This window comes from Zonotrichia albicollis, chromosome 2 (genome assembly GCF_047830755.1).
Source record: "Zonotrichia albicollis isolate bZonAlb1 chromosome 2, bZonAlb1.hap1, whole genome shotgun sequence".
Lineage (NCBI taxonomy): Eukaryota > Metazoa > Chordata > Aves > Passeriformes > Passerellidae > Zonotrichia > Zonotrichia albicollis.
In genome coordinates, this window is record NC_133820.1 from 111,531,787 (window position 1) to 111,559,279 (window position 27,493).

General features: G+C 38.5%; 1 protein-coding gene and 1 long non-coding RNA gene across 2 annotated transcripts in view; one reads left to right on the top strand and one right to left on the bottom strand.

Annotated features, from left to right (window-relative positions):
- Positions 1-27,493, top strand: part of LOC113459972 (uncharacterized) — a 93,743-nt gene that overhangs the window by 26,694 nt on the left and 39,556 nt on the right. The window lies entirely within an intron of this gene.
- Positions 10,460-26,881, bottom strand: C2H3orf85 (chromosome 2 C3orf85 homolog). Its single transcript, XM_026796713.2, has 4 exons — positions 26,734-26,881; positions 19,148-19,296; positions 18,866-18,951; positions 10,460-17,093 (listed from the first exon to the last, which is right to left on the bottom strand). The coding sequence occupies exons 1-4, from the start codon at positions 26,780-26,782 to the stop codon at positions 16,994-16,996; spliced, it is 384 nt and encodes a 127-aa protein (XP_026652514.1). The 5' UTR covers positions 26,783-26,881; the 3' UTR covers positions 10,460-16,993.

Sequence of the window (27,493 nt, forward strand, 5' to 3'; positions counted from 1 at the left end):
GGGCAACAGACTATCCTGTAAATGGTCCCTGGTTAAGTATCATCTTCTGTAAAATGGGTAGATAATATTTTGCAAGCAAGGAAAAAAATCAGCTGTTTCAGTAGGGACACACATTAATTTAATTGCTGTTATTGCATATTTCCATAGCATCAAAGTACAATCTGCATTATTTTTCTAGTGTCATAATATTCTTTCCAATTCAATAGTAGTCTTCAAAGTGAAAATCTCAGCTGTTTTCTGTTGTTCTCCCACCTGGGAAGAAGGTTTAAAATCAGTTGTATCAGCAGTTTGTTCTTGCTGGCATTGAGATTATATTTTCTTCCCCCTCCCTAAGTATCCTAATGCCTTCTTCTGTTCCCTGCCATGGCTCCATTCATGAAACAGTCATGCAAAATTAAAGATTCAAGGCTTTCTTGCAACAGGAGTATCCTAGAAAAAGAAGAATGGGTATCTAAACAGCTATGTGTTAGCAACAAAAAATATTCCACTCTGATTATGAAGATCCTTTGCACAAATTTGGTTATGGCAGTATTTTGCACTAATTGACATGGAGTGAAAAAGTTATGTGGGGACAAAAAAAAGTAAGTAATTGTTGATGTGAATGTAGCAGACTTTGTTCAGTTTCTTCGCTGACTTTAGGACTTAAGAGCATGGAACTTCATACTGCCCTAATTAGGATGCCAGGGGAAAGAAATTATTTAGATCTCTATTTAGTATTCCATAGAAGTGGTAAGTCCTACAAGAGTGTCAGTTAGATCCATGGGCCTCTCCAGGGAAGGAGGAGAGCTAGGGAAGCATGATGATTATTTAATGCATACAAATGCTGAATAAGAATAGATATATTTAATGAAAATGCTGTGGGGGTGATAGCCACTGTCTTCATTTGTCTACAACTGCAGATGATATGTTTTGTATTTTTCCTCTTTGTGCATGTCTTCTTTAGAGCTGTAAATGTACAATTAATGCAGCGTAGAAATGTGCACTAGCCATATTATTGAAAGTTATCATGGCATTAACTTTCAAAAATGAGTAGCAATTTGAAGTTGAAGCTGTATAAAAGACTTTCCTGTGAGAAATTCCATCATACAAAGCACTGAAATTTATTTCAATATTATTTTATTAGAGCTTTTTAATAACTATGGACAGATAAGCAGGTCTGTCCATTATCTTGGCAGAACATTTGTATTAATAATGTCATTCAATTTCCAATGATTGCCACAGAATATTCTGTCCCTTTCAGAAGCTTAGTTTAAGCTTACATGCAAAAGCCAATCTTCTACAGGGCCCATTCTCTTCTACTGGGCTCCCAAGTCACAGCTGTTTTTTCTCAGCTGGCTGACAGCCCTCCCTTAAGTAATACAGCCAAAGAAAATAGAAAAAATCCATTGTGGAGCACATCCATAATACCAAGTTCTGAATGCATGCATGGTAGACAGAATAATAGTCATCTTTTTTGTTTTAAGATAATTCTGCTGTTTATAAAATGTGACACTATGTCATTTTGTAATGCAAAACTGTACCTTCAATTATTTACAGGTACTTCTGTAGGTTTTCTTTTTTTTTTTAAGATTCATAACCTGAAGTCCAGCAATCTATTTCAAAGCATAACTTTGCCTCTAAGTGGGATATTTGTAGCCATGATAAGGGATGAAAGAAGAAGATATATTCTAGTTAACCCTTCTCTTCAAAAATATCAAGTGTCAAGTTCTAACACTGAATTGGAAGTAGCAGCAGATTTCTTGTCATGCTGCAGAACTCACCAAAGCCTTACGTGTAATGTTACTGGTTTGGAGTGATATCCAGATTTATATATTTCAAGCAGGAAATATTTTTAGTGGATAGGCAAAGCAAATAATTATTTATGGATATCATTTATGCTACACTGTTCTGAGTTTTATCTCTGGGAGAGCCCGTCTCTGTATTCAGAACACACATCATGAAACAATGAAGAAATTCAAGGTTTGCTGTAGCACCATAAGAAATATCCATTTCTGTTCATAATGAGATTTTTAAGGTACTGCTGAGAAGAATTCAAATATCTATATTGGCTGCAAACAAGTTTTTGTCCTTGAGTTATCTTGACTTCATTTAATTCAAGACAGTTCAGTGTTTGTATTATACCTCCACAGCTCTCAGAATCTTACATAGAAAAGGGCCACTAAGATCCATTGTTCTCCCTCTTCTTTGCAGGTCAAGGCAGTATTGTTCCTTAAATTGCATTTTTATGCCATTTGCCTGGCCTTGGTAAAGCTTTGTTAGGCTGATTTTAATAAAGGACAGCTACAGGAAATGAGCCACACAGAATGAAGATAAGAAGGCTTCCAAATTTGGAAGCTAATAAAATTGGGTTGTGGTATTCATGCCAAAATGTGGCAGGAGTGTCCTGAAAAGTGCATTGGGGATGACTCCTGCTGTTAAGTGTAGAATTGAAAGTAATGATGGCCACTTGTGGCTTCAGGGCATGAAAACACAAGTACTTTGTGTAAATCAAGTTTATGACCTTAAGGTTCTGCAGTTGTGCACTGTGAGGAATGAAAACCTTTTGGGATGCTGATACAAAAGTGAGAGAATACTAGGTTGAATTCTTAGATGCATCTGTTCAGGTTCTTTCTCTTGAACTCTGAGTCTTAGATACTATTCACATCGTTGAAAAAAATGCAAGACATTGTTCTCCTAATTTTAAAATTAAAACAGATTTTGGGTTTTATATGGAAACTTGTAAGATTTAGTTTTTGTCTGCTGACTAAAGGGAAGCGCTTTATCTGAGGGAAAAGTTAGGAATTACACAGCCAGCAGTGGAATGCTGGAAAATTGGATTTATGCAACTGAAGATACCTTTACTTTCTAATTCCAGTGCAATTATTAACAAAATATTGAAAATTAAGATAATTTAGAATTTATCAGAAATAGCTAATATGATAAGTGTTCTGCTCAAATATCTGTTCTTAAAAGCTTTTTCTGGCTGCAGTCTGTCATCTTATTTGTAAGTTGCAGTTCAATGTGGAAATGACACAGCTGTTAAAAATAAAGAGGTAACAAATATAAGCATTTATGTAAGTGACATTAGATGGCTTACCATGATATATGACTCAAACAGATTGGACAGTTGCTGGTTAAACTGTCTTTACTTAAAAATCTCTTCTTTCAATATGTTTTTTTATTAATATCATCATAATTTTAATTTTATGAGCTAGTTTTGAAATATTAGCAATACTCTCCATTCTGCCCTCCAACTCTTAAGGCCATAGCTCCTTCACTGAAATGTTAACTATTGGCATCTTTCATGTGACCCTTTTATTTTACAGTCTCATCCTGTCTTTAAAAACTTTTTCTCCTAGATTTATATACCCTTTGGCTTCCACTTCTCTGTAAATCAAGTGACCCTGTAGGTCTTCATGGTCACCTTTTTGTTCTTTGATAAGCACTAGAAACAAGAAAAACACCTAAAATGCTAATTAAAGTCATCACTTACAGCATGTGAGGTAATACTTCTCAAAATTAACAGGGCTGCTCATAGTTGCAAGTTCCAGTCTCTCTGCAAGACCCCAAGCTGAAATCCCTCTGCAACTGAAGCAGTTACAGACAGTGGGTTCCTCGTGGTGAGGTAACTGTCCTTGTGCTCTCACACAGCCTATGTGAAGTAGTGTCACTTATTTTGAGTTTCTGTCATCTGGAGAATCTTTGATGCATGTTTGCTGAGTTCCTTTGTTTTGCCTTTTTTCTTGACAGAGGGATTGGCTTCTGAGAACAGGATTCACGCCAGTCTGTTAGCACAACACAACATTCCATATGGCCACACATTCCTCCTCACTGTTTACAAAGGGTGCCACAAATGAGCTGATGTGCTCATCCACCCCCTCTGAAATACTGGGAAGAAGTGAAGCCCTCACTAAGGCAGGATGGGCAGGTGATACAGCTCCATGATGTGCAGCTTCTGGGAAAGTGGTTGGAGTAGGGGCTAAGGGTGAAATGAGAACTTGAAATAGAGATATTGTCACAAATACAAACCTCAGCACTGTATGGACTGCTATGAAGGAAATCAACTCCATCCCAGTTAGAGAGAGTACACACACCAGAAACGTTCAGTTCACAAAGGAAAGAAATGCCTCGTCCCCCAGACCTTGAGGCTATGTGCAGCCAGCTCTACAAGCATCCCTGTGAGATCCCAAACCAACTTGTCAGTTTTCTGCAGCATGTAGGGTTGGACATTTTCTACAGGACAAAATCTGCCCTAATTGGTGACACCTGTGCAAACACACTTGACAGTGGGGTTTGGGTGGGACTAATTTCCTCCTGATGTTTACTTAGGTCATGAATGAGCAAACAGCAACAACATTTCCCCCTCTGTAGTGCGGTCCCAGTTAACTGGCAAGCTAGGAAAAAATAGGGAGAAATTTCTAGTCATGGCAGTCTGTTACAGATCTGTACGATAAAATGAAATATCTTAAAGCAGCTCTTCAGAGAGGCAATCTACTTGGAATACCTTTTTCTCTGTCTACATAGGATGATATATGTAAAGAAGCACCAAAATACTAAACACGTGTAAGCTTGTGAATGGGAATTTGCTGGCTGCAGTTAGACATATAAGTCAGACTTGAAAATAAACCATTTTAAAAATTAACCCTGTGCAGAAGACAAAAAAAAAAAGAGGGAGAATGACCACTGAGAGAGCCAATAATTTGCCTATTGTTCATATACCTGAACACTTGCTATATCCTGTGAATTTCCTGGATTTCCATCAGGCCTGCCTTCTATGTGGGGTTTCTCTCCAATAAACTTCAACGTAAGGGACCAGAAACAAGGGCTACTTAAGATGAGTGCTGCTGGTGGTGTGTAGAAGGGTGCTCTGTGTATTTTTTCTTCCCCATTATTTGAGAGAGAGCAAGCACTAGCTCCTATCCTGGAGCTTTTCCTTTAATTAATTAGTAGTCATTTTAATAAAATAATATCTTTGAGCAGAAATGAGAACAGGGTTGTGAAAACCATGTTTGTTCCAGTGGCTTACAATGAGCTTTTTTTCCCTCCTTTTTCTGATTTTCAAAGTTATCAATACAGCGCCAGTAACTTCATTATACCTCAATTTCAAGCTTCTCTCAATTCCATTGCTTTCTCTAACTCTTGAAGTGGTGTTTGCACAGGGCAGGATGAAGAATGTTACTCATGGTTAATTCTCTTATATGCTTCAGTGTGTCCACTGCAGAGGAATCAGGCAAGGCTGGAGGGACTGCAAACCAAAGCCAAGTGCTGATTGATCTCTGTTGCTTCTTTTCTGTTTTTGTCTCATGCTCTACAGGTATTCAGCTGTGTCTCAGCATCTCCTTAACTTCTCCAAAGCTAAAGAATAGTATTGCATCAAGAACTGTATCAAGAACAGTATTGCTTTACTTTCTTCACCTGTAACTCTATTATAAAGGTCTGCCTAAATACATATTCTTGAAGTCATATCTCTGGTATGTTATGGTTCAGGGAAATGCCTCCTCCAGACTGTGGTGAACTTGTGTCTATTGCTGCAAAAATACTCTGAGCTGGGAAAATAATGTCAGGGCTGGATTGGAGTTCAAAAGTGAAGTGACTTTTCAGAAGAAACAGAACAAAATGATTACAGTCTGGAAAGTGAAGAGTTTTAGGTTAGTTCTCTGTATGTTCTTCTGATGGTCCTTGAAACCATCTTTGTGTGAGGAGGTGTGAAGAACAATTGCTGCTTCTCTGGGATGGAAATGTGGTTTATTGGGGGAATTATGTGCCAGAAGTTTCCATTGTAACAGCATCGATAAGGGGTGGGATGAAGAGGTTCTTTGAGTTTGGTGGGATTTTGTTTTCCTTTGATCCCTTCAAAACAGTATGGGCTGATTTATTTGTCCAAACTAATATCAGTGATACTCTATTTAGCTACAGAAAAAGTGCAGCTGAAGCTGGCACAGGTATAAAAAAAGTATTGCTATTTTAAGCACCTGTTCATCAAGTGTCTTACCATAAATTCATTTCAAATAGAGAGATTACTAAGTGACACCTTTTCATCATTATCAAATTATATTTGGACAAAAGATGTTGACATAAGACTCACTGACTTTGCCATCAGTTGTGAAGCACAGACCTGTCCTATCCCTGCACATAATTTAAGGCCACAGTTATGGTCAGAAACAGAAAATATTTTGCTTTTATAAAAAAAAATATTAAGTCAGCTGGAATGTCAGCTGCTCTTTTGTCTATGAGAAATCTGCTTATCACCTGGAGGAAATAGTTAAAATGTCTCTTGCAGAATGCTGATACTGATCTATGGTGTCTTTTACAAGTGCTTTAAAAAGGCTGGTAAGCCTGACTAGTCTATTGATGAACAAATAGCACTGTGCAGAATTCTTTCTCCACCTCAGACAGGATTTTTGACAAAATTATGATTGGACTCTACATAATAACATTTGAACTACAGAAGAAATTATAATTTCCTAAATAGGACATGAGGATTACAAATGACAGTCCAGAATAATGACCAGGGATTAGCTAATTAAATTTTACCTGTGCATGCTACATTCTGTCTTTTGTTCCTGTTTTAGTTAGAAGACACAGACACGGGTGAGTTGCTTTAGATTAAAATAAAAACTATAGTGGTCTCATCTTCAAACTCAATTAAAAGTAATTACCATTTTTTGAAAACTTTTTCAAGGCAGGGAATTGCAGGATTACACTTTTGCATGTTCTCACAAGTTCCTTTCTCTTGGCATGCAAGCAAGTTGCCAGTCATCGTAGAAAATGTTTTGGCAGTACCTTCCTGACACTTCTGTGTGGGAGGTGTAAGAAGAAATAGGGAGTTCGCTCTTTGCTGCAACTATTCTTTCAAGAAGTGAGATATTTGAGGTGGAGTTGCTTCCTGAGAGCTAAGAAATGGGGGTTGTCAAAGATCTCCAAAGGGGAGAATAGCAAGAGTTATAAAATGGACTTTAAACATAATATTTGTTTAAAATTTTTACTACATGAGCAATAGCCTGTTGTAAACAGACTTATGTGCTGTGTATGATCCCTCTTCCACCCAACTCCAGCCAACTTCTTCAACTCTAGAATCCAAATTCTGTGCTTCAGATGCTTTCAGGGAGGTTTCCTGACTTGTGCTGGGAGCCCTGGGGGACAGCAGGGAAGCCAGGAGTAAAAAGGAGTGATGCCCCAGTCACAGCTGTCTCCTCCTTAATGGCACCTACAAGCCTTGGTAAGACAGCTTTCCTTGGACTCTGTACAAATTCTGCAAGGTCAAATGAAGAATGGATGGTCTCCACTTCCTCTGAACTCGTGGGGACTCCCAGCTGCGTCTGAACTGCCTCTCCAGAGCCCCGTCTGGCTCCATCCTCTCCCGTCCAGGCCAGTGGTGACATACACCAGGTGACAAACACCCTGCTCCTTGTTCAAAAAACACAACCCCCAATTTGACCCTACCCCAGCCTTCTCTGTCCAAACTGTTGTGTTGCATTTTTCTCCTTCATGTTAAGCCCGCAAATTAGCAAAACCTCACAGCCTTTCCCTGTGTACATGATGGTTCCACCATGGAGTACAGCTTGGGATGATGCCACTTCCCATTTTTGGAGTTATTTTGTGCAGGGCCAGAAGCTGGACTTGATTATCCTTGTGGATGCCTTCCAGCTCAGGATATCCTGTGATTCTATGATTTCTTCTTGCTTCCTCCTGCCAGGAAAGGGAGATCTTTACAGTACCAGCCATGGCCATGTGTGTAATCCCAGAGCACGACCTGAGCCCTTTTTCCATAAAAGCTGGAGTCTCCTGTCTGGTGTCTTTTCAGCAGGCTTGCCTCCTTACAGCAACTCTACCTAAGAAAGGAAGCAGCACAGTGACACAGTGTTATCATGGCTTGTGTAATGATAAATACTCTACTGGGTGACTAAATCACTTGGTCTTCCCCATGATAGCCTTAAGCAAAAAAAAACAAGTCTCAAGAGGAAGAAGAAAATATGTCTTTTAGGGGAACAACATACAAAGCTTATAAGTTATTTTCTGGGAAAGAATGCTCTGTGTACAAGATCTTTAAAGTGTGAAGGTTTCAAAGGCATGGGGATGAAAAAGGTAGTAGTCCAAAATCCAGACATTTTATATTGTGAAAGAGAAATATTTTTCAGTCCTTTAGTTCATTATTTTTTCCTACTTTTTCCTACTTTCTGTGTCTTGAGGCCACCTGAGTTTCCAATTCCCAGACAACAGGATCAGAATCACAGTGTTTTGTGTGACCCCCATTCCCCTCCACCTGCACATGGCACATTTCATCTTTTCTCCTTGCTGCCCTCCTGCTCACTGCACCTTTTTGCATGAGCTGCCTGGACACTTGGCTGTTATCTCACAATCACCTGCCCCACAAACCAATGCATGAAAGAGTTCACCTGCGGCATCCAAAAATGGAAACATTGGCACAAGTATTCACAAAAGTCCTTGCAAGGAAATGCAAGGAAATTTGAAATTAAAATTCTATTCAAATTCTATTGAAACTAAATCTAAAAGATCACTTTGTGCTTCCACTTCACTATTTTCAGCTGCCTCATGCAGACACTTCCCCTCCTCACCTGCTCTGTGCTTCTTTGTGCCCCAGCTCCAGGCTGCATCTGCCAGACATGAACTCTTCCCAGCCAAACTCACTCACTCCCATAGATGCTCTGCTCTCCTGGAAGGAGGCAAACTTATTTTTCAATTCAGTTTTTACTCTCCCAAGCTAAATTTCTTTCCAATGTATTCAGGATGATGTGCTTCCACTAAATAAAAACTTGATCTCCTTTTTGGAGGAGAAGCTCAGGGAGTATTTCTGTTGCAAAATATGACTCATATATGGGGTTTGACTATGTTATTTAACTGTTTCTACACTTACCAAGGAGTTACACCTTCATTTTTCTCTCTTCTTTTCCCAGACATATCAACATTAACCTCTGAATGTGAAATGCGTTTATCTGCCAAAGTTTCTAGTGGATACCAGCTCAAAAAATTGACTAAAACACTTGTCCAAACCACTGAATCAGAAAAATTCATGCAGTTCACTACTAACTCTTGTCACTAGGCATGATAGTAATCAATTGATTTAGGCTGATTATTGGCTGACTTGAGAGATGTTTTGGGCTTTACAGAATATTGAGACTTAGGCTTTATTCAATGATGTGTTGAATGACTTCCAGGACTGTACCATCTCACAAGAAGAAATTCTTGAGTCATCCCATGTAGTTCTAAAAATCTGAGGCTCTTTTTGGAAGAATCTATTTCTCTCACCATTATGATAGTACTATGCAGAGGAAAAAAAAAGTCAGTGAATTTAATTCAAACAATCTGGAGATCTGTGGATCAAAATGAAAGTCTGTCCAGAAGCTGTAGCCTGTAGAATCACTGGTAGTAGCTGTAGTTTCAGTAAGGCTGTTTCAATAAGCCATTTTGAAGATTTAAATTAATTTCATATCCTTTTGACTGACCTTGAATGTGTTTAAAGAAAGTATTTCCTCTGCAAGTGTGCTAAGGCCACAAGGTTGAGGGTTAGTGCTAAAAAGCATCTCTACTAGAACATGGAAAGGAATTCAGGTAATTCAGATGGTTATCTATGCATAAGTAAGTAAAAATACAAGTAGCCTCTCTTCATTCAACTTTCAACTGGAGCTCAAGTGACATGTATATCCATGCATGTATATCTGTGGATTGAAAATTTTAATTGTTCTTCTGCTGGTCAATAAGGTGAGTGCCCAGTAGGACCTGTGCTTATTCGTCCTAAAAGCAAGGACAACACAACAGGATCTGCTGTAAAAATTGCAGCTTGGCATTCAAGATTAAATATGATTTTGTAGTTTCTAAGAAATGTAATATTTAAAAAATGTATAAAAGCTGTAAAATTAAAATAAATACAAAAAACCAAACTGAAAAAAATTACAACTCTTATTTCCTTCAAATTATTCAAGCCTTTTTCAGTGACATTGAGCCCAGGTAAGAGATGAAAATGAAAAACTGAGTTTCACTCTCGAAGGAGACACTGCCAGCATATTATTATATCTGTCTGTTGTAGGGATTGTTCTATTCTACCTGCACAATCTTTGCACAGATTCATCACCCTCCAATGTTTCTGCTGATGAAGTACCTGTACAAATGCTATCATTAATTATTTCTGGAGGCACTGTCTTACCAAATTAGCAGGACATCCATACATGCTGGAAAAGCCTCAGGCCTCATTATCACCTTGTAATTCGATGACACTTTCCAACCTTTTTTGGAAATTCATATTCTCACTGTGAACTGTTATGCCATCTTAACTGCCAGCTTTTCTGGGTTTGAAAAAAAATCTGTGGCATTAGTGCAAGCTTGGAGATCTCTAAAGCCCACAGTTTAGCAATCTCTTACTGGTCCATTCAATTTAACTTCCAATCTAGGCAGTGGGGAAAGGAAGACAATGAATCAGGCATATATATATATATATATATATACATATATATATATATATATATTCACATGTATATAGCCTGTCCTTGAGGAGACTTTCTACAAAACTGTTGTTGAGTCACAAGTTAATAACAATCCTGTCACAAGATAATGAGACAGAAACACAGTCCATTATTTGCATTGGACATAATGATTGGTTGCACATCAAGTGATCTTGTACCAGAAAGGTAATGAATTCACTTCTGTCCTCTTCAGTGCTGTGAGCCTGAAACACACACATTTCAGGATGTCCAATTTTAGGGGCTGGTAAAATCAACTCTAAATTGATTGACTCCTGATGCTGCAAAACTTGTTCAAGAAGACATATCACTTGTACCAGGGTCAAATGCAAAGGACAGATCCAGTCTTTGCTAGCCAATTTATTGACACAGATGAGCTACTTTCAATCCTTGTTCAGAACCAGAACTGACAATTTCAAAATATTTCTCTGAGAGTTCCCATTCTGGACATCTGGATATTAAAAGCAGTCTCAAGCTAGCAGATTTCAGGGCACATTAGTTCAATTTCAAAAAGATTTAGAGAAAACTTGGCTTGCCCAGGCTGTCTAATGACCTTCTGAGACAGATACAGTTATCTGCTCCTGATTTTCCTGACTCATTTCTTCTAATCAATTGGCTACAATGTAGGTGATGCAGTCGTCTTCTGTGTTAATCTCATTAACTCATTAATAGTTCTTTCAGAAGCTGATTTTAGGAGGGTGTGAGTAAATTTTCAGCATGCATTGGTAACTGCCCCTTCATTTCCACCATGCACTTTTACATGTTAGTTAAGAACTGAAAAGGAAGACTGTCAAACAGGATCCTGTCCTCAGTTGTCACTGTTCCCATTAATAACATAGCTTCAAAGCTTTCTCTGTGGGAAAGAGGGATCCATCTGATGAGCAATTCTCTCGAAATCCTTCAGCTTCGTTTTCTGGTTTCAGACTAGTATGCCTGAATTACAAAAACTATAATTTCAAGAGAAGGGACTTTTTTGTAATTCTCTTATTTTGTAATTGCTGCTGCATATGCTGTCCTTGATACAGTTGACTTGACAGATCAAGGTAGCCTGGACATTTTAGTGAGGCACAGAGTAATCTTTGGTTGCTATACAAGTACCTGTACTTGTACTTGGGCTAGATGTAATCCTCTGGCAATTATTAAGAGAATGAAAATAGATTTTAGCTTGGGGCAGAGAGGATGAGAAAGGATGAGTATGTGTAATCCTGAATAATGAAAGGGAGGCTATTTTCTTTTGTGTAGAAAAATTATTTCTGTTATCCACAAAGTATAATATTGAATTGTTTGTACACTTAGCAAAAGGTAATTGTTTCAAATGATTTATGAGTAAAAGCATGAGGGTTTTTAAATTTTTGTTCCTCTTAAATTCACTATTTAAATATTTTAAATAGGCTCTTCCTCATTATTGCAAGTTCTCTAAATTAAAAACCAAAAGTCAGCACATGTAGCTTTGCTATAATGTAGTTGCTTTATAAGGTACCATTGGAAAATTTGGACTGCATCCTGCCCACAGTTTAACATGGGGCTGTATAAGTCCCAGGCCATCAGGAAGGTTGTGGTAGATCTTTTGGCAGTGAGCCTCCTGCCTGAACTCCATAGCAAGGGTAGCACCATAAATATTTCAACAGAGACACCAAGAGGAAGCAGCACTTTATAGTTCTCAGTGCTGTGTTCAACTAAAGCCAGTTTGAAGTTACAAATAATATATTTTTAAAATATTTCTTCTAAATAACTACCAAATCAGTTGTTTTTCAGTGCTAATCAGCCACCAGCATCATCCATGGTTTTCTTTTTAGTCACTTTCTTTCTGTGGTTGTTTTCTTGCCCTTAGATAGTCCTACCTTCATTTTGAAGATGCCACAATAACTGTTTTCTCACTGCACGTTGCACTGTCCAGCCTTGGATTTATGATAATAGGATTGACAGCAGTTTTAAGGATGTTTTATAAGCCTTCCTTGAGTGAGCTCCCTGCTGCACAGCAGCTTTCAATCACAAGCAGGACATAGTTGAATTATTCAGATAGGATTTCACATACTTATTCAGTTCTGCCATGGAGTCAGTGACTGGCATGAAATCACCTTAGCAGTGGCTGCTATGACCAGGAATAAGGAGGTGAATAGGAAGTGTCACTCCAAGCTGGCTATCCTGTAATGCTTCATAGAGAAAGAAGCTTTTAGTAGTTGACCCTAGAGGGCTGAAATTCATCTGTCTGTCCCTTCTTCCCTCCCTATCCCTGTCTGGATTGACACTGGCATAGGGAAAGCTTGCTCCCCTTGCGAGGTGGTGGATAAATTTGCATTATGAGTCTCAATGAGTACTTGTTCTATCTCTAAGGCAGTCAGCTGCAGCTCTCAGCCTGCCTAGTGCTGCAGTGGGATGTGGCTTGGGCTCAAAGGGAACAGCTGTTTGCTGTGTTGCCTTACATTGATCACCTTTACAGATATCCAGCTTGATAACACTCATCTCTCATAGAAGGAATTGCTCCTCTTTTTAGCAGCTGGTGGAAAGTAGGCTCTGCAGGTTTGATGTAATATTGTTTTAAATTCATAGCTCTTCAACAGTCTTTGAGGCAGAATAGTAATTATTGATGTTTGTTTACTTAACATAATAGTCACATACAAATACTGCTTATTTCCTGGCTGAACCTTTTGGGTTTTGGATAACTTTCTATGTTTATATTTTAACTACTGAGCTCGTGTTCTCCTATGGATGGTGCAAAACACTAACAATTTATTTCACACTCTACATGAAGAGGTTGTAGCAATGCTCCTGCCTCAGGTGGGTGGTTTATACACTTAATCAGCCAACATAAATTGCCTTGAACACAGCTCACTCTTGCTGTCAGCCAGCAGCAGGTGTAGATTAGATGAGTATTTTGTCTCAGCTGTTCTGGTTTAAATTAAGACAACAGAAGATCAAATGTAAAGCAAGGCACAGTATTAGTGTGATGCAAGCTCAAAAGGTTTATGCATTAAAATTATCTGGGACCAGGCTCAATCACATGAACTACAGCAGTGATGAAGTAGTGGATAGAATTTTCACTGAATACCAGTTGCCACTGTTCAGTTTGAAGAAACCATTTCAGGTCATAAAATAAGTGTTTTTTTCTCATTACCTCTATATACTCACCTGCTGAGTTCATAGACAACTGTATCTTAGTACTTATCCCACACTCAACATTTGTAATGTGGGTTATATATAGATTACTTGGATTCTACAGCTTTTTCTCTTCACTGTGTTCAGTATGACTTGCTTTTCTCATTAAAAGAAAGCTATGGAATATTAATATTTTTTTTCAATTATTATTGAAATGACAGGTTTTCTTACTTCTCCTGTCATGTCTGACTATAGTGAATCCTTCCTCTGTTTCCCTAGCAAAGCAAGGCTCCTACAACCATACTGTCTCCATAGGTACATGTTTATCCCTTATGTCTAGCCGCAGTAATTTTTTAACTTGTGGGCTGTTTTCAATTCAACTTGACAGAGTAGAAAAGATTCAAAGGCAGTTTGATTCTTCTAAGATTAGGAAAGATAGGGATACAAGAATCTGGGGAAATGGGCAGGTGCTCTGAGGAAGTATTTGCAGCATGACTGACTTGCCACTCCCATGGGAAGGACACCCTGTAAGGGCCTTGCCTGGCAAAAAGCTGCTGCTGGAGATAGATATCAACCATGAGATTTCTGGAAATCCTAATTTCTGTCCTTCTGTTATTTTAGTCACCATGTTCACATGAGTCAGAAAGAGTTGGAAAATCAGGCTGCCTGGTGGATGTTCTGCATCCATCCAGTTAACATCTATACAGAGACAAACCTGACTCTAGCTTCCTGTGACTCCTCTCCCTCTCTGCCTGTTCCCTCTCTCTCAGAGGAACTCTGTTCTCTCTAGCCTCAGGGATCTCTGGTATTTGTGTGGTTTAGGGTTTTTTTTCCTCAAAAAACTTGCAGTATTCAGAAAATAGTAATAAATACTGCTCTCCATTTCACCAGAAGCAAAATGCCCTGAGACCTGTAATTCCACTCCCATGATCAGCACAGAGGTACTTGAAGTTCTCTTTAGTTTAACACTACTCTTTGGTTTAGTCATTGCTAAGGTATTGCATGTGTAGGAAAAGCTGTGCTGTGTAGAAAAAGCAAGGAGATAAAATTTTTAGGTCCATACATAAAGAGGCATTGGAAAAGTCAGCAGAAAAGAGTCCAGCTTTACTTGTGTTAAAGTACTGAAACAATATGTGAAGATAAACAGGGGTGGCAAATTCACAGGGTAAATATTTTCCCCAGTTATTAATAAATGCAGATGAAGGTGTTTAATATTCAAATGCTGTGAACACCATTTGCTCATTGTCATGAGTGGCATGTATTTGATAACACAAAATAAGCACCTCGTCCTCCACCGCTACTCATGCATGCACAATTCTTCCCATTTAATTCAGCAAGACTAATTATCTGAATTACTGACATTAGCTTGAAGCTATGGATTTGCAGATTGAGTATTGAGTCTCTGGCTTTCAGAACAACTCCTTTAAAGGAATTAGTCATGTCTAAGTACAACAGATCTGTCATATTGCATCCCCTGGCATTGTCTGACGTTTTGGTTGCAAAGCCAGCCTTGTGCAAGACTTTCCTCGTGGCAATAGACAGTGGTTATCCTAATTTTATGGCTCTGACAATCCTAAAATGGCTCATAAGGGTTGGGCAGTTACTTCACTAGCTGATAGCAGACAGTAGCTGATAGCACTTCACTTTGCCTTCCACCTCACTAATGGACTTTGTCATCCCCACTCCAGGGATGTCTACTGTCCATCTGCAAACCAGGCCCTGAACTACCTCCATTTTGGTTTAACTTGACATGCAGGCATGAAAACTGCAGTTAATGCACAGACAGATCACAAACCTCTGCCTTGACAGAAACTACACCAATTAGAGAGATGGGCAGAAAAGAGCAATACTTCAGGAACAGGTTCACAAGTGGCATGAGCATCAATGCCTGCAGAGTTGCAACTTCTCTGGGACCAGCAAGATGCTCAGCTGGAGCAGGTGCATCCTTGGAGTTTTAATGCATATCCACTTAAAATAAAAGGCAATGCTTATCCTTACGGTCCTGCACTTTGCTATAAATTGAAGAATTTCAGTAACTCTATCATGTCTGTGCTGCTACTGAGGAAAACACTGGAATTTTTAGGGTCTGGACCCCTAGCTTATCCAAGACTGACCAGTGCAGAGAAGGCAGGCAGCAGGGACAGGTCATGACTGTGTTCAACCATGAGGTCTTTAGTCTATATAGCACTTGTCAACCCTTATCTTTGAATGAACTGTTCATAATTAAGTAGTGTGACTAAAGATGTGAAATCCTACACAGCAAATACTGAACTTGCACCTCATTTATCTCTTTCAAGTGTATAATGAACTTTCAGCTTCAGCTAATGAATAATGGCAATTTCAGGGTCATTGTCCTACGCAGGGAAATTAATAACGACCTAAGAATGGTTTCATACCTAGAAGCATGGTAGAGATTGCCAAAAATCCAGAATGTGGATTTCTTTCTAGAAGATCCAACATTATCTTCAAATTTGTTCCAGTTACTGTACAGTCCATATTCACAAAGAATCCTGAAAGCACAACATGAAGAAACTGCTCTTTGGGGATAAAAAGCAAGCAAAACTTTCCCTCCTTCACCTACCCTGACATTAGGTTACCATACATTTTGTTTTCCTCAACAGGTCATCTTTATTCATGCAGAAATTTTGACCAAGTTTGAAAAAGCTTTTTATTGTTAGCATTATATTAATAACATATAAAAAAAACATGGAAGCCTCATCCTCTCTTCAAAGATGTTATGAAATAAGGTACATTAATTAACAGGAACTAGGAAACTTCCAAGCTCAAGAACATAAAGAACATTTGTCACCAACATTTTCTTTATAGAAAAGGAGCCATGAATGTTTCTACCATTTCCCATTTCTGTGGAATAAGAAAAAACAACTCACAGTAATAGCTGTGAGTTCAGTTCATTTTGGCATTCAAGACCAAGTACAGAAGATTAAATGAGGAAAGAGAAGCATTGACATGAATGAATGTGTACTACAACACCTACTACTAGTACTTGAAAAAATGGAAATGCACTTGAACTACAGAGGTATACCTGAAGCAAATGTGCTCTACTTCTCTCATCCATCCAAAGTAACCGATTTTAATTTCTTATTCGCCTCTCAAAAACATTTCATGTTTAAGGAAAATACTAAGAAATAAAAACGTGGTTTTCAGTCACAGAAGCCGGAATGTGTGTCTTCAAACAATTTTTTCGTCAAAAGAATATTTTACCTGAACACCAGACATTTTAAATCCAACCTGCTAAAAGTTCATGGTTGTTTTCTTCAACTTATTCAATTTACCATGACTTACACCTCAGTTCTACTTATGAATATAAAATATGCAGTATTTATGCAGAGAATTAGTGTGTTAATTTTGGGTTTAGACCCAAGTGGGAAGAGATATAGTCATCTTATCAAATACATAATGGCAAATACATAACATGCCATATCCTAACATGGCCAGATACAGGATGTGTAGGATTTAATAGCTTGTTGCTGGAGGAGAGTCTCAGACTGCTGTAGATGCTCCATGTAGGATCTGATGTTGTTGCTAGAAAAGATGGAATAAATTACTTTTAGAAAAAAAAAATCACAGAATTAATTAAAGATCCTATCAATAGGTGTAGTCTTCAGATTTGCCAGCTTTTGCAAATGTTTTCTTCTGGAAGTACAGCCCCTGAACCAGATTCCTGCACAGGTTTTATAGGCTTTCCATTACAGAACTATCAATAATCAAGAAAAATAAGGTTGGAAAGAATTCTTCTATTTTTCCATAATGGTCTTTGTAACTTCTAGCTTGATGCTTCTTTGCTACTATATGGTTTCTCAAAAACTCTAGATGTCAATTCCTGTCACATTAGCACTGGAAAGTTTATTTCAGTCTGTGAGTTAACTAGCCTTGCTTTGAAATCATAACCATATTTCAGTGGGAGTGCCTGCAAATGTGTTTATGTAAGTGGCTTTAATCCTGTCATACAACAATCATTAGGATTATCTTTCTGGAGGCATAACTCATCCTGGAGTCTGCCTGGCAGCTGCTGCAATCACAGCCATCAGGCACATGGATGCACAACCAGTAATTAGACAAAGGGCTTTTGTCTGTCAGGAATTTTTCTGATGGGAAAGACAGTGAGTTTTTCTCAGAAAATTGAATAAAGTGTCTTCAGGTAAATTTGTCATAAGGCAGAAGTGACTGCTGTTATCCACCCATATCAGTATTAGAAATTGTGAATGAATAACCTGGTGCTTCCTTCCAGTTGCCCAAGGGCTCCAGCTGAAGCCTCAGCAGGAGGGAAAGTAAACTATAGCTTTTAGCTATTCTCTCCTACTTTGTTTCTGCTCAGAGTAAGTGAAACTGGTGTCACCTTTCAGGTGAAACAGTCCTGGAAAACTTACTCTGAGAGTCTCCAAGTCAAATTCCTATCTTATAAAAAAAAAGATATTTTCAAAAGCAGCATTTCAAAATGAAACACGTTTTCAAAAAGAAAGGTACTTTTAAGTCAATAAAATTCAAAGCATATTCAATTCAAAGTATATTAGAAGTTTACCCATTTTCTCTTCCTGGTTTCAGTCAGACTGACAGATTGCTGTCTTAGTAATTATTTTAAGTATTGAAACTGTAGATTTTTAGTTCTACCTGCTCCTTTAGTTCTACCATTTTTAAGGACTGCAGTATCTTCTCAGGAAAGGTGCTCCACAGGAATAATGTGGGTATTGTGCTTGTCCAGCTGAATCATTTAGTAATTGTTCCCTAAATCTGAAAACAAATTTGTTCCAAAAATGTGTCCAATCCTTAACAATTTCTCTGAGACAGTTTGCAACACTTCGTTTCATGTACTCCTGTGCCAATCTATAAATATTGCTTTTACCAACTGCTATGTCTCATTCTCTGTTTTGTTCTGCTGAGATTTTATTTCACATTGAATATAGTTTTGCTACTGAAATAGATGGCGTTTTTTATCTTTTATTTTTCTCCTCAGGAATTGCTTTCTGTCTGCTTTTTAAATCAACTCCATAGGAAGCAGTTTAGTTTCTGTGGACTTTTAAAAGTTTATATATTCTTTTAAGCCCTTAATGAGCTTTTCCAAAACATACTTAAAAAAGACTCTGCCACAATAAAATGACCACATTTAAATAACCATTAAACTCAGACAGCAGAAATAAATCTTCCTTAGTTTTTCAAGATACAATTGGGTTTTTCACTGTGTCAGGCTATGACACTATAAACCAATTGTCAGAAGTTTTTTAGGGGCCAGTTTTACTTACTCAGGTACACACAGGCTCCGAGTCTATGAAATGCTCTGTTGAGAAACCCCATCGAACCCAGCTGTCGAAGGATTAAAGGCATAAGGGTCCAAGTCCATGTAGTATTGTGCTGTTTCCCTCAGAGCTGCCCATGATTCACTAATCTGAAGTAGATCAATACAGAAAGGAATATTCTGAGCTTTAATACTAAATAAATATTCTCTGTGACTACTGAGCAGCCTTGACCATGTTGATAAATCAGAAAAATTTCCTCCCATGACCCAAAGGATGTATGTTACACAACAATTCCAGACCCATGCTTTCTTTTTCTCAGTAGGTGCTGCATGAGGAAGGAGATACCTGTTGAGCCACAGTATATGCCCACGAGTTCTGGCTGCTGCCTGAGTCCCAGTAGCTCGGAGAATATGGTACATGTCGTTTGAGCCGCAGGAACTGATTCACTGACTCTTCTGTCAGAAAGGGTGCTCCAAGGACACTCGAAACAGAAGCTGATAAATATTTGTAATATCATAAAAATATGTTCGAATGTGCACTTCAATAATACGCTTATATCCACAGAACATGGTTTTGAATCTGTAGTTTATTTAATAAAAATCAGAGGTGGTCCTACCTTAGATTCACACAAAGAAAATTTATTTTTAGGCCTGAAGTTAATAAAACAAATGTTCTAAATCATTATTTTGCTGTTGAATCTGAAGTAAATAAAGTTACAACTTAATTGAGGAACTAATTTATTTTTAATGCAAAATTTTATTACAAAAATCCTCTTAGACTATAATTCACTAGTCTCAGGTGTGCTGAGAGCCTAAAGTTTTTTAAAATAACACAAATCTAAGAATGTATCTATGGTTTCTGACCCTCCTGGTTTATATGTGATATTTACTCTCATTAGTATCAACACAGAAACTGCATGCTTGGAAATTAATTTCCGAAGAGAAGATATTGCACTTCTAATCTTGTAATTGCATTGCTTCAGATAGCTTCTGAGGTCACCATAGATGTAGGAGGAGTCCTTACAGATCTTGAAAAAAATATTCTTCAGAAGACAAAGGTCAGAATTCCTCTTTAGCTTCACATGAAAGATCCTGGTACAGAAAAAAACCTTTTCTTTTTAGTCTCAAGTGTTTGAGACATAAATTAATTCTGGGAGGAATTAATTTGGGGCTGAAAGAGTCCAAAATAGCATGTCAGTCCAAATCACACAATTTTTAATGAACCACTGATTAAGATGGAGCTCAGGTCCATCAACTGAGCTGAGGCCAGTGTCTGCAAACAGCTGTGCTCCAATTTAGTCAAGTGGGTTTAAATGGACACTTGAGAGCGACCTGCACATACTTGGAACACATGGGCCAAGAACCTCAACCGTTTTCTAATATGTCTTAGAGTAGGAGCTCAGCAGGGCAATCTATAACCTCACTCACAGCTCTCTTATGCCCTGATTCCTGAATTTCTAGGGGGAAAATATAACTGGGAGTATCAAATGTTTGCTTTCATATGCAATTTCAATTGAATTCATTTCACTTGTAATTATTGCTGGCTTTCCTGATCATCCACAATATTGTTGCATTGTTGCATTTTGGTTTTTTAAATAGAAGAAAATGTTTGCTGAATTCATATAGGTAGAAGATATGTGAGCTAGAGTGTTTGCCGGTCCCTTTCACTTTGTTTCTTTTCAGTGCCAAAAATGCTTAAAAAGAAGATGAGGAAGAGTTTGGTTATACAGTAATGAACAAAAAAAAAATGAGGATAGTCGTAATCTTTGCTCTTATTACAGACATCAAATAGTACTTTAGAAAATTTACTTAGCAAGCAATCACAGTCCCAGTAGTTCCTTGCTACTTCAGTTTCTTCATATTCCAAGTTATTATAATCATAAAGTGGAGGTAGAAGTTTTAGGGCAGGGAGTTTTCAAGGAATACCATCTCCAAAAATGTTACCAACTCCATGAAAAAAAGTAAGTTCAGACATTTGGTGGAAGGCTGGGAAAGAAGGAAATATATTTCATGCATATGTCTATTAAGCTGCTATACTTGTATTCTAGAGCTGCACAAGAGAAACTATGCCTGTACCAAATTTCAACATTCCTCTGGCAATTTACTATTTTCCAGTAGAAAAATGTCTGAGCTGTTGATTTCTCTTTAGGGAATTTGGGGTGGGTTTTTTTGTATTAAATATTTTGTAAGCTCATGATTACATTTCTGGACTGAAACAACTGAACTGGGATCAGAAACTGACTCATTAAAAGGCTTCCATTTTCTTTAAATGTACATATAGTTAGTAAGGGCCATTAAACATTACATTTTATCACCAATATGTGCTCTGGCCCTCCAAATTTGAAATAAGCTGAAAAAAAAAAGGACATTAAGCAGCTCTGCTTCTTGTAGGTTTTTTTCTTGCTGCCAGCATCTTCAAAAATGATCTTGTCATTCCACTGGTGGGACAGTGAGGGGTTATCTTAGCTACTGTGGCACAGAGAGCTGCTTCTTCACGGTATTATATGTCAATTTTTAATAGATAGCCTCCTCTGGCTGCATCTGTATCCAACGAGAAATGCCACCCCTAACTAGGCTAAGTATTCACTTTGATTGAAGTGCACTTGCCTGCTCTGAGGAGAGGTAGGTATGCCAGCACTGCTCTTGGCTTCTCTTGTCAATGCTGACACCCAGTTCTTATTCTTTTCTAGCTGCTATTTCATTTCCTGGGAGCTGTCTCTGCAGAACTTGTCCCCAGCTGCTGGGGCACTCCAAAAAGGCAGAAGTACCAAGAGAAAATCATGTAAGAGCCTTTATATATTACCTAATCCTTTAGGCTTATCTCATTCTCTCTTTGTCTTGCTGTAAAGATCACAATAAGTCTCTGAACATGGCAAACTTCACTCACCTCTGGAAAAACTCCAGCGAGATAATTTCTAGCATAACCAGAATCAGCCCTGTTGGTCTTTCAGTGTGGCTGCACATTTGCTTGTGCTCTGGCAGAGCTCAGAGAAAGCAAGGTCTTCACTCAGCTCTAATGTAGACCTGGGGTCATCAGACCAGCTGTCTCTTCTGAATACGATGCAGAATTTTCAGCAAATGAACTCAATTTGCTTCAATTTAAGCTTCTTGGACTGGGTGTAATTTTCCCCCTCCTTTTGAATAGCTTAACAAAATATTGTGGAAGGATTTGCTTTATAAACACGGTATTCCTGAAGGACTGTATCTTGTAGAAGATTAGCATACAGACTGGGAGATTGGAATTTCAAAGCATCTGATGTGAGACTAGAGGGGGTTAGGAGCAAGTGGGTGAATGGCTTATAGTGCATAAAGTTGAGCTGCAAAAAATGAAGAACTTTGAGTTGTACTGAAACAGTTAACTCACCGTGAAGAGCAGCCAGACATGTTGTATTTTTTGTGTTTTTTTACTATTATTCAATACTGTTTTCCTCTCTTAGACAAATACATTATTTGAAAAGTACTTTTAGATATAAATGTCCCAGTGGGAAAATAGGAGGAACATGCGTAGAGGGTGAACTATTGCTGAGGTTATGTCAGCTGTTACCAGTTAGAGTGTTTCCTTCCATCACCTCCTGAAGATTCACTCCTCAGTGTTCTCACATGAAAAGCAAATTATACAAAAAAAAATTGGTTGTTTTGAGCAAGCAGATGCTTAGCTCATGTAATTATTGAGTTCAGCAGATAGTTTTGTCTATCCTGTGCACCTAAAGACATTGACCAGACGGAAAACTGTTAGTAGTCATTATTGCTACCATGCCTTCTGAGCATCTGATTTTGCATTACTATGATCTGGTATTAAAATTGAGGAGAGATGGTGATACAACCTTGCCATCTTTGTCAAAAAAGAAAATGTGCACTTAATCCAGCATTGAGTATATAAAAAAGAAAAACCAAACCAATGACAAAAGCCTGATTATGAAAAGGCATATCAAATATCTTGGAATGTCCAAGTAATAATAAAATATATCACAGCAAACTGCACTCAAAATAGAAAATCAATCTGGATACATTTTAAATTACTGTGCTTTAAAATCTCTTCATCCTAGACTTGAATGGAAGCATATTTCTCTTTACAAGGATAGATTTCTAGACAGCAATATACTCAGCTGGGTGCAGCCACAAAATCTTCCCAGGAAGACATCTTTTTCTGTCAGCTGAATGTGCAGTGATCCACTTCATCACACAATCAAAAAGGTGAGTATGGGATTAAGTTTTGACACATTTGCCTGCTTAGGGACCTTTTTAATTGATATACATTTTCTTTTGTAGAAGTTAAGTAGCAAAAGCCATTGTATACTTAGTAGTCTGGGGAGAACAGGCAGGCCTCAATTTGCACATCTAATGGCAGAGTTTAATGATAAGAAGACAAATCTTCAAGCTTGCCTTAGTACAGGATATACTTCTTCTTCCACTATCTACCCCAAAGCCTGTTTGTTTTAGCCACATCAGCACTATTTTATAGGTGGTAAGGAGCAATCTCTAGGCTTAGGATCAAAATTTACCCCTGGTGTGCATCTACCACAGGGAAAAGTGCTTTATCTCTGATTTGTTGTGATATTTGTAAAAAACCTGACAACTATTTAGCAGCACTTCATACACTGTCTGTGCACACTACTGTTTCTTCCTAGTTTCTGAGGACCTGCAAGTTTCTGACAACTTGAAAACATATTGCTTAACTTAATATCAATGTAATTTAAATGTCAAAATTTGGCAATTGCCCTGGCTCCTTTCCTTTAGGTCTAATAACTCTTCTTATTATTGGCTATAGTGACTTTGGTCAAAATCTCAGCTCATGGAGGTCAGGCTGCCAGTCTTATCAGCTCTTTAGGACAGAGCTTGGACAGAGGCTAAACCTGGACAGAGCTAAACTTCAACCTTGCTGAGGTGGCAGGTGCTGACGTGTTAGGAACTTTGAAAAGTAAATCAAGTCTGCAGCTCAGCTGTGTTTCCTAAGACTAGAATGAGCCAGAATGGACCACCTCCCCACCATGTTTCAGCTATCTGACTTCCTAAATCTAAGTTCACAAAGTCAGACCATAGAACTCAGTCTGAGGACTCATAATACCACAGTGCAACAGCTGAAAAGAATGTGGCAGCAGCTGCTTCTCTCCTCACTCAAGTATTTCTCTAGATTATGTGGCATTCCATGGAAATGAAGACATCTGTGAGTACACTGCATGAAGCAGCTGGATTGCAGCAAAGACAGGCTTGTCGATTCTGCAGGCCAACTGTGGCCCAGATATCACCTTTTTTTTCAGTTGAAAAAGTATAATTGTATTAATGTCTAACACCTGCACATTGCTTTTCAAATTATTTTTTAAAATGTTTGTGTGTATGTGTCAGGACTCATCCCCGTATGGGCCACCAATTGTTGGCATCAGTGCTTGGAACCAATCTGACTGTCACCATCAGTTTATCATCTTACTACAAAACTTTCAGACCTTCTCTCTTTGAGTTCCCATGGGCAGCTCCTCACAACACTGACTCCTTTACTCTTCCTCCTGCACAACCAGCTGACTCCTTCCTGTCCCTTGCATGACTGCCTTACCTGTACTACTCTGCACAGCAGAGCCAACAAAATCCTAACCTGCTTTTTTGTAACACGCATCCTTATTGGACATAGCTGTGACCTATTAAGGGCAGGCCTTTTCCTACTCTTTAGTAGTTAGTACAGCTGCAACTTCTCAGGGATGAGATTGCCTTCAGCACTCTCTATTCTCCTACAATCCATCCTCCCACATGTACACAGGCTTTGTATCCTGGAGTGTTTGGTAACAAGCCTTAGAATAGAATTAAATTAGTCAGATTTGCTAATACCTGTTGACAGCAAGAGTTAAAGTCACTGATTAAGTGCTTCAACTCTTTGTATATCATCCAGTCTTTGAAATTTTGGCCTTATCTGTTTCTATTTCAAGCTTCAAGTAAAATAGATTTTATTCTTTGACAATTCCTAATTTCAAGAACACAAAGAGCTCTCTGGTTCAAGAGATGTCATTAACAATCCTTAGAGCTATAGCATCAGCCTCATTCCCTCATCAGCAAAGGCAGAGAGAGAGAAGTTACAGACACTTAATGCAGAATTAGCTATTGAACATATTCAAGATGTGTGATGATGCCAGGGGTCAGGAAAGTTTCCAGCATGGGTAAATAGCAAGACAATTTGGCAAAAATCCTAGATAATCCTAGGGAAGGAGCTACTTCCACTGCAGCAAAGTATTAGAAAAAGCACCAGTCCATTGGTCCACTCAGTGGGTCCTGCTGAGATTTCCTTACTACATTCATTTGTGGCAAAACACCCCCATCAGACACCTGAGAGACTTCAGCAGTTATCTCAGTGCCAAGACATCACATTCCTACCTCATCCCTTGCAGCTGCTCTCCAGAAGCCAAAGTAAAAGGTCCAGAGAGCCTATTCCAAGTGCTGTGACCATGGTTTACTATGAGGAGTGATTTATAGCAGCTGAATTGATGGCATGAAGAAAAATAAGATTCTCACAACAGTCTTATAGTCTCTATTTTACTTCACCACCACTTTAACTGTTGCTGAAAGGATTTACAATTAATGAAAAACTGAACTGATTGTGATCAATTAAATTTTTAACAGCTCATTAAAACTAGTAATAAGTAGTTCTGCATGTATTTTGAATAATCGAAACCTGGAAAAGAGGGTAAACAAGACAAGAGACATAAAAGAGAGGAAAGTAAAGTCTTCCAAAAGGAGGGGCTGGAAGCTGCTGCACTCCCAGCTTGGCCTTGGTGACACTATTTGTGCTATAAATGGCCTTCAATGGAAAGGAGGTGAAGTTCAAGAAGATAGGCAAGTACTCAGAAATTGTACCAGTTCAACTACAGATCAGGAAGGACAAATATGGGGAAAAGGTTTATAGGTGAGCTCAAACTCGCCGAAGAGACAAAGTCCCTTTCCATCTCCTTATTTCCCTACAGAGCCTCACTGCAGCCAAAACTCAGGTTCATATGGCATGGAAATGAATTCAAACCGTGAGAGATTATACCTGACTGTGGTCCCAATTTACAAAACATTTTTCAGTGATCCACAATTAATCATTGTCTCCCTCATTCTGCCTTAGCTACTCACATCATGTATTTACCGCATGTATTGGAGCACTCAAATCTAAGAAATGCTTTTAATGCATGCATGTGGATAGACCATCTTATCAAGATGCAGGCAATCACTTGGGAAGTCAGCTGTCACTTACTGCCTGCCTGGTTAGTTCTAATTTTGTGAGAAACAAATTAATCCTGCAGCACATGCATCACTGATCATTGACTGTACCAGCGTGTGCTGCTTTGGGAAGAGCATGTGGCAGCCCTGCCCCACCCATTTTCCCTCTGGTCCAAGTTTTACAGGTTGAGTCTTGATTGTAGATGCTCTGGTTACACAGTGCTGTGAAGGACCAGCATCCAGGCAGACCAAGTGCTTTAAAACAATCAGTCTCCTTAAGAAATTCAAGCCAGGTATTCCAGAAATCACTTGTGAAATAGATTATTTTGGGTCCTTATAAAGGCATGTGAAATTGTTTCCTACAAACAATAAATGTTGAGATAAGAATAATATTTAAAGAAGATTTTGTGGAAACAGCATCAAGCTCTTTTTACAATTTTAACAGTTCAGGAAATCATCCTGTAAGAAGGCCTTTCAGTCAGAAATGCATCCTTCTTACTTATACATGAGCAGTAAAAAGCTCAAAAGTAGTCACGAGGAGCAGAATCAAACTATATTTCACAGAGTGTTCCATGCAATCTTGCAGTACTCTCTCTTGCAGCACTCCCTCTCCCGTATGTCCCTGCTGCAGTGATTTCCAGTTAATTCTCTTCCATTGGTGCTGTTCTGGTGCTAACATAGGATTTTTTGCCAGCTGACTATTTAACAAGCATGAAGAGAATGACATGAGATAGGATGCCAAGCACGTACCTGTAAACAGCAGAGCAGACACCAAAATTTGAAACATTTTCCGAGCCATGGGAAATTACTCAGAAAGGGTTTCGTTTGTAAAGTGAAGAGAGTGATACAGTTTTATACTTTGCTATCTTTAGGTTTATAAATCATTTACCAGATACGTGTAAGGGGTTGGTTCAGGCAGAGGGCAGGGTACAATGTTTAGTTCAGATTTGTCCTATATGCCCGTTTGTACACTTTGGACTTTGCAAGCTGAGTCTCTAATGAGCCATAATGGCTCACTATTGTATGGATGGATTTACTTCTTTTTAAGTTTTATGATGCAAAATAGCACATCAGGCTTGTTCTATGAGCATTTAACAGGTAAACTTCAGTCAATCAGTCTTTTGCATGACTATTTTCCCCCTCATCCTGGTGATAGGCACAGGCAGTTTATAGTTTGGTTTGAATACAGATGATGTTAGAGTCTACCTGCTCTGAGAGCAGGGGCAGAGTATGCCATTTATTTCAGATGCATACTGCTTGGGTTAAGGAAATAAAGCTATAATAAAATTGACTAAAAAAAGCACTGAGCAGGGAAGGAGGGAAGAAATTTGGTTTCTGACCTGAGCCAGGCAGAAGTCCCAGGGTGTCTTGTTGCCTCCTGCTGGTGTAAGGACTCTGTAATGTGGGACACTATGAGTTCATGCTGCCTTACCTTTCCCACCCATCCAGCTAGTTGTTGCCTCTTATATACAACTCACCTGCTGGCAGCAGCCATTGTACTGCAGAGCAG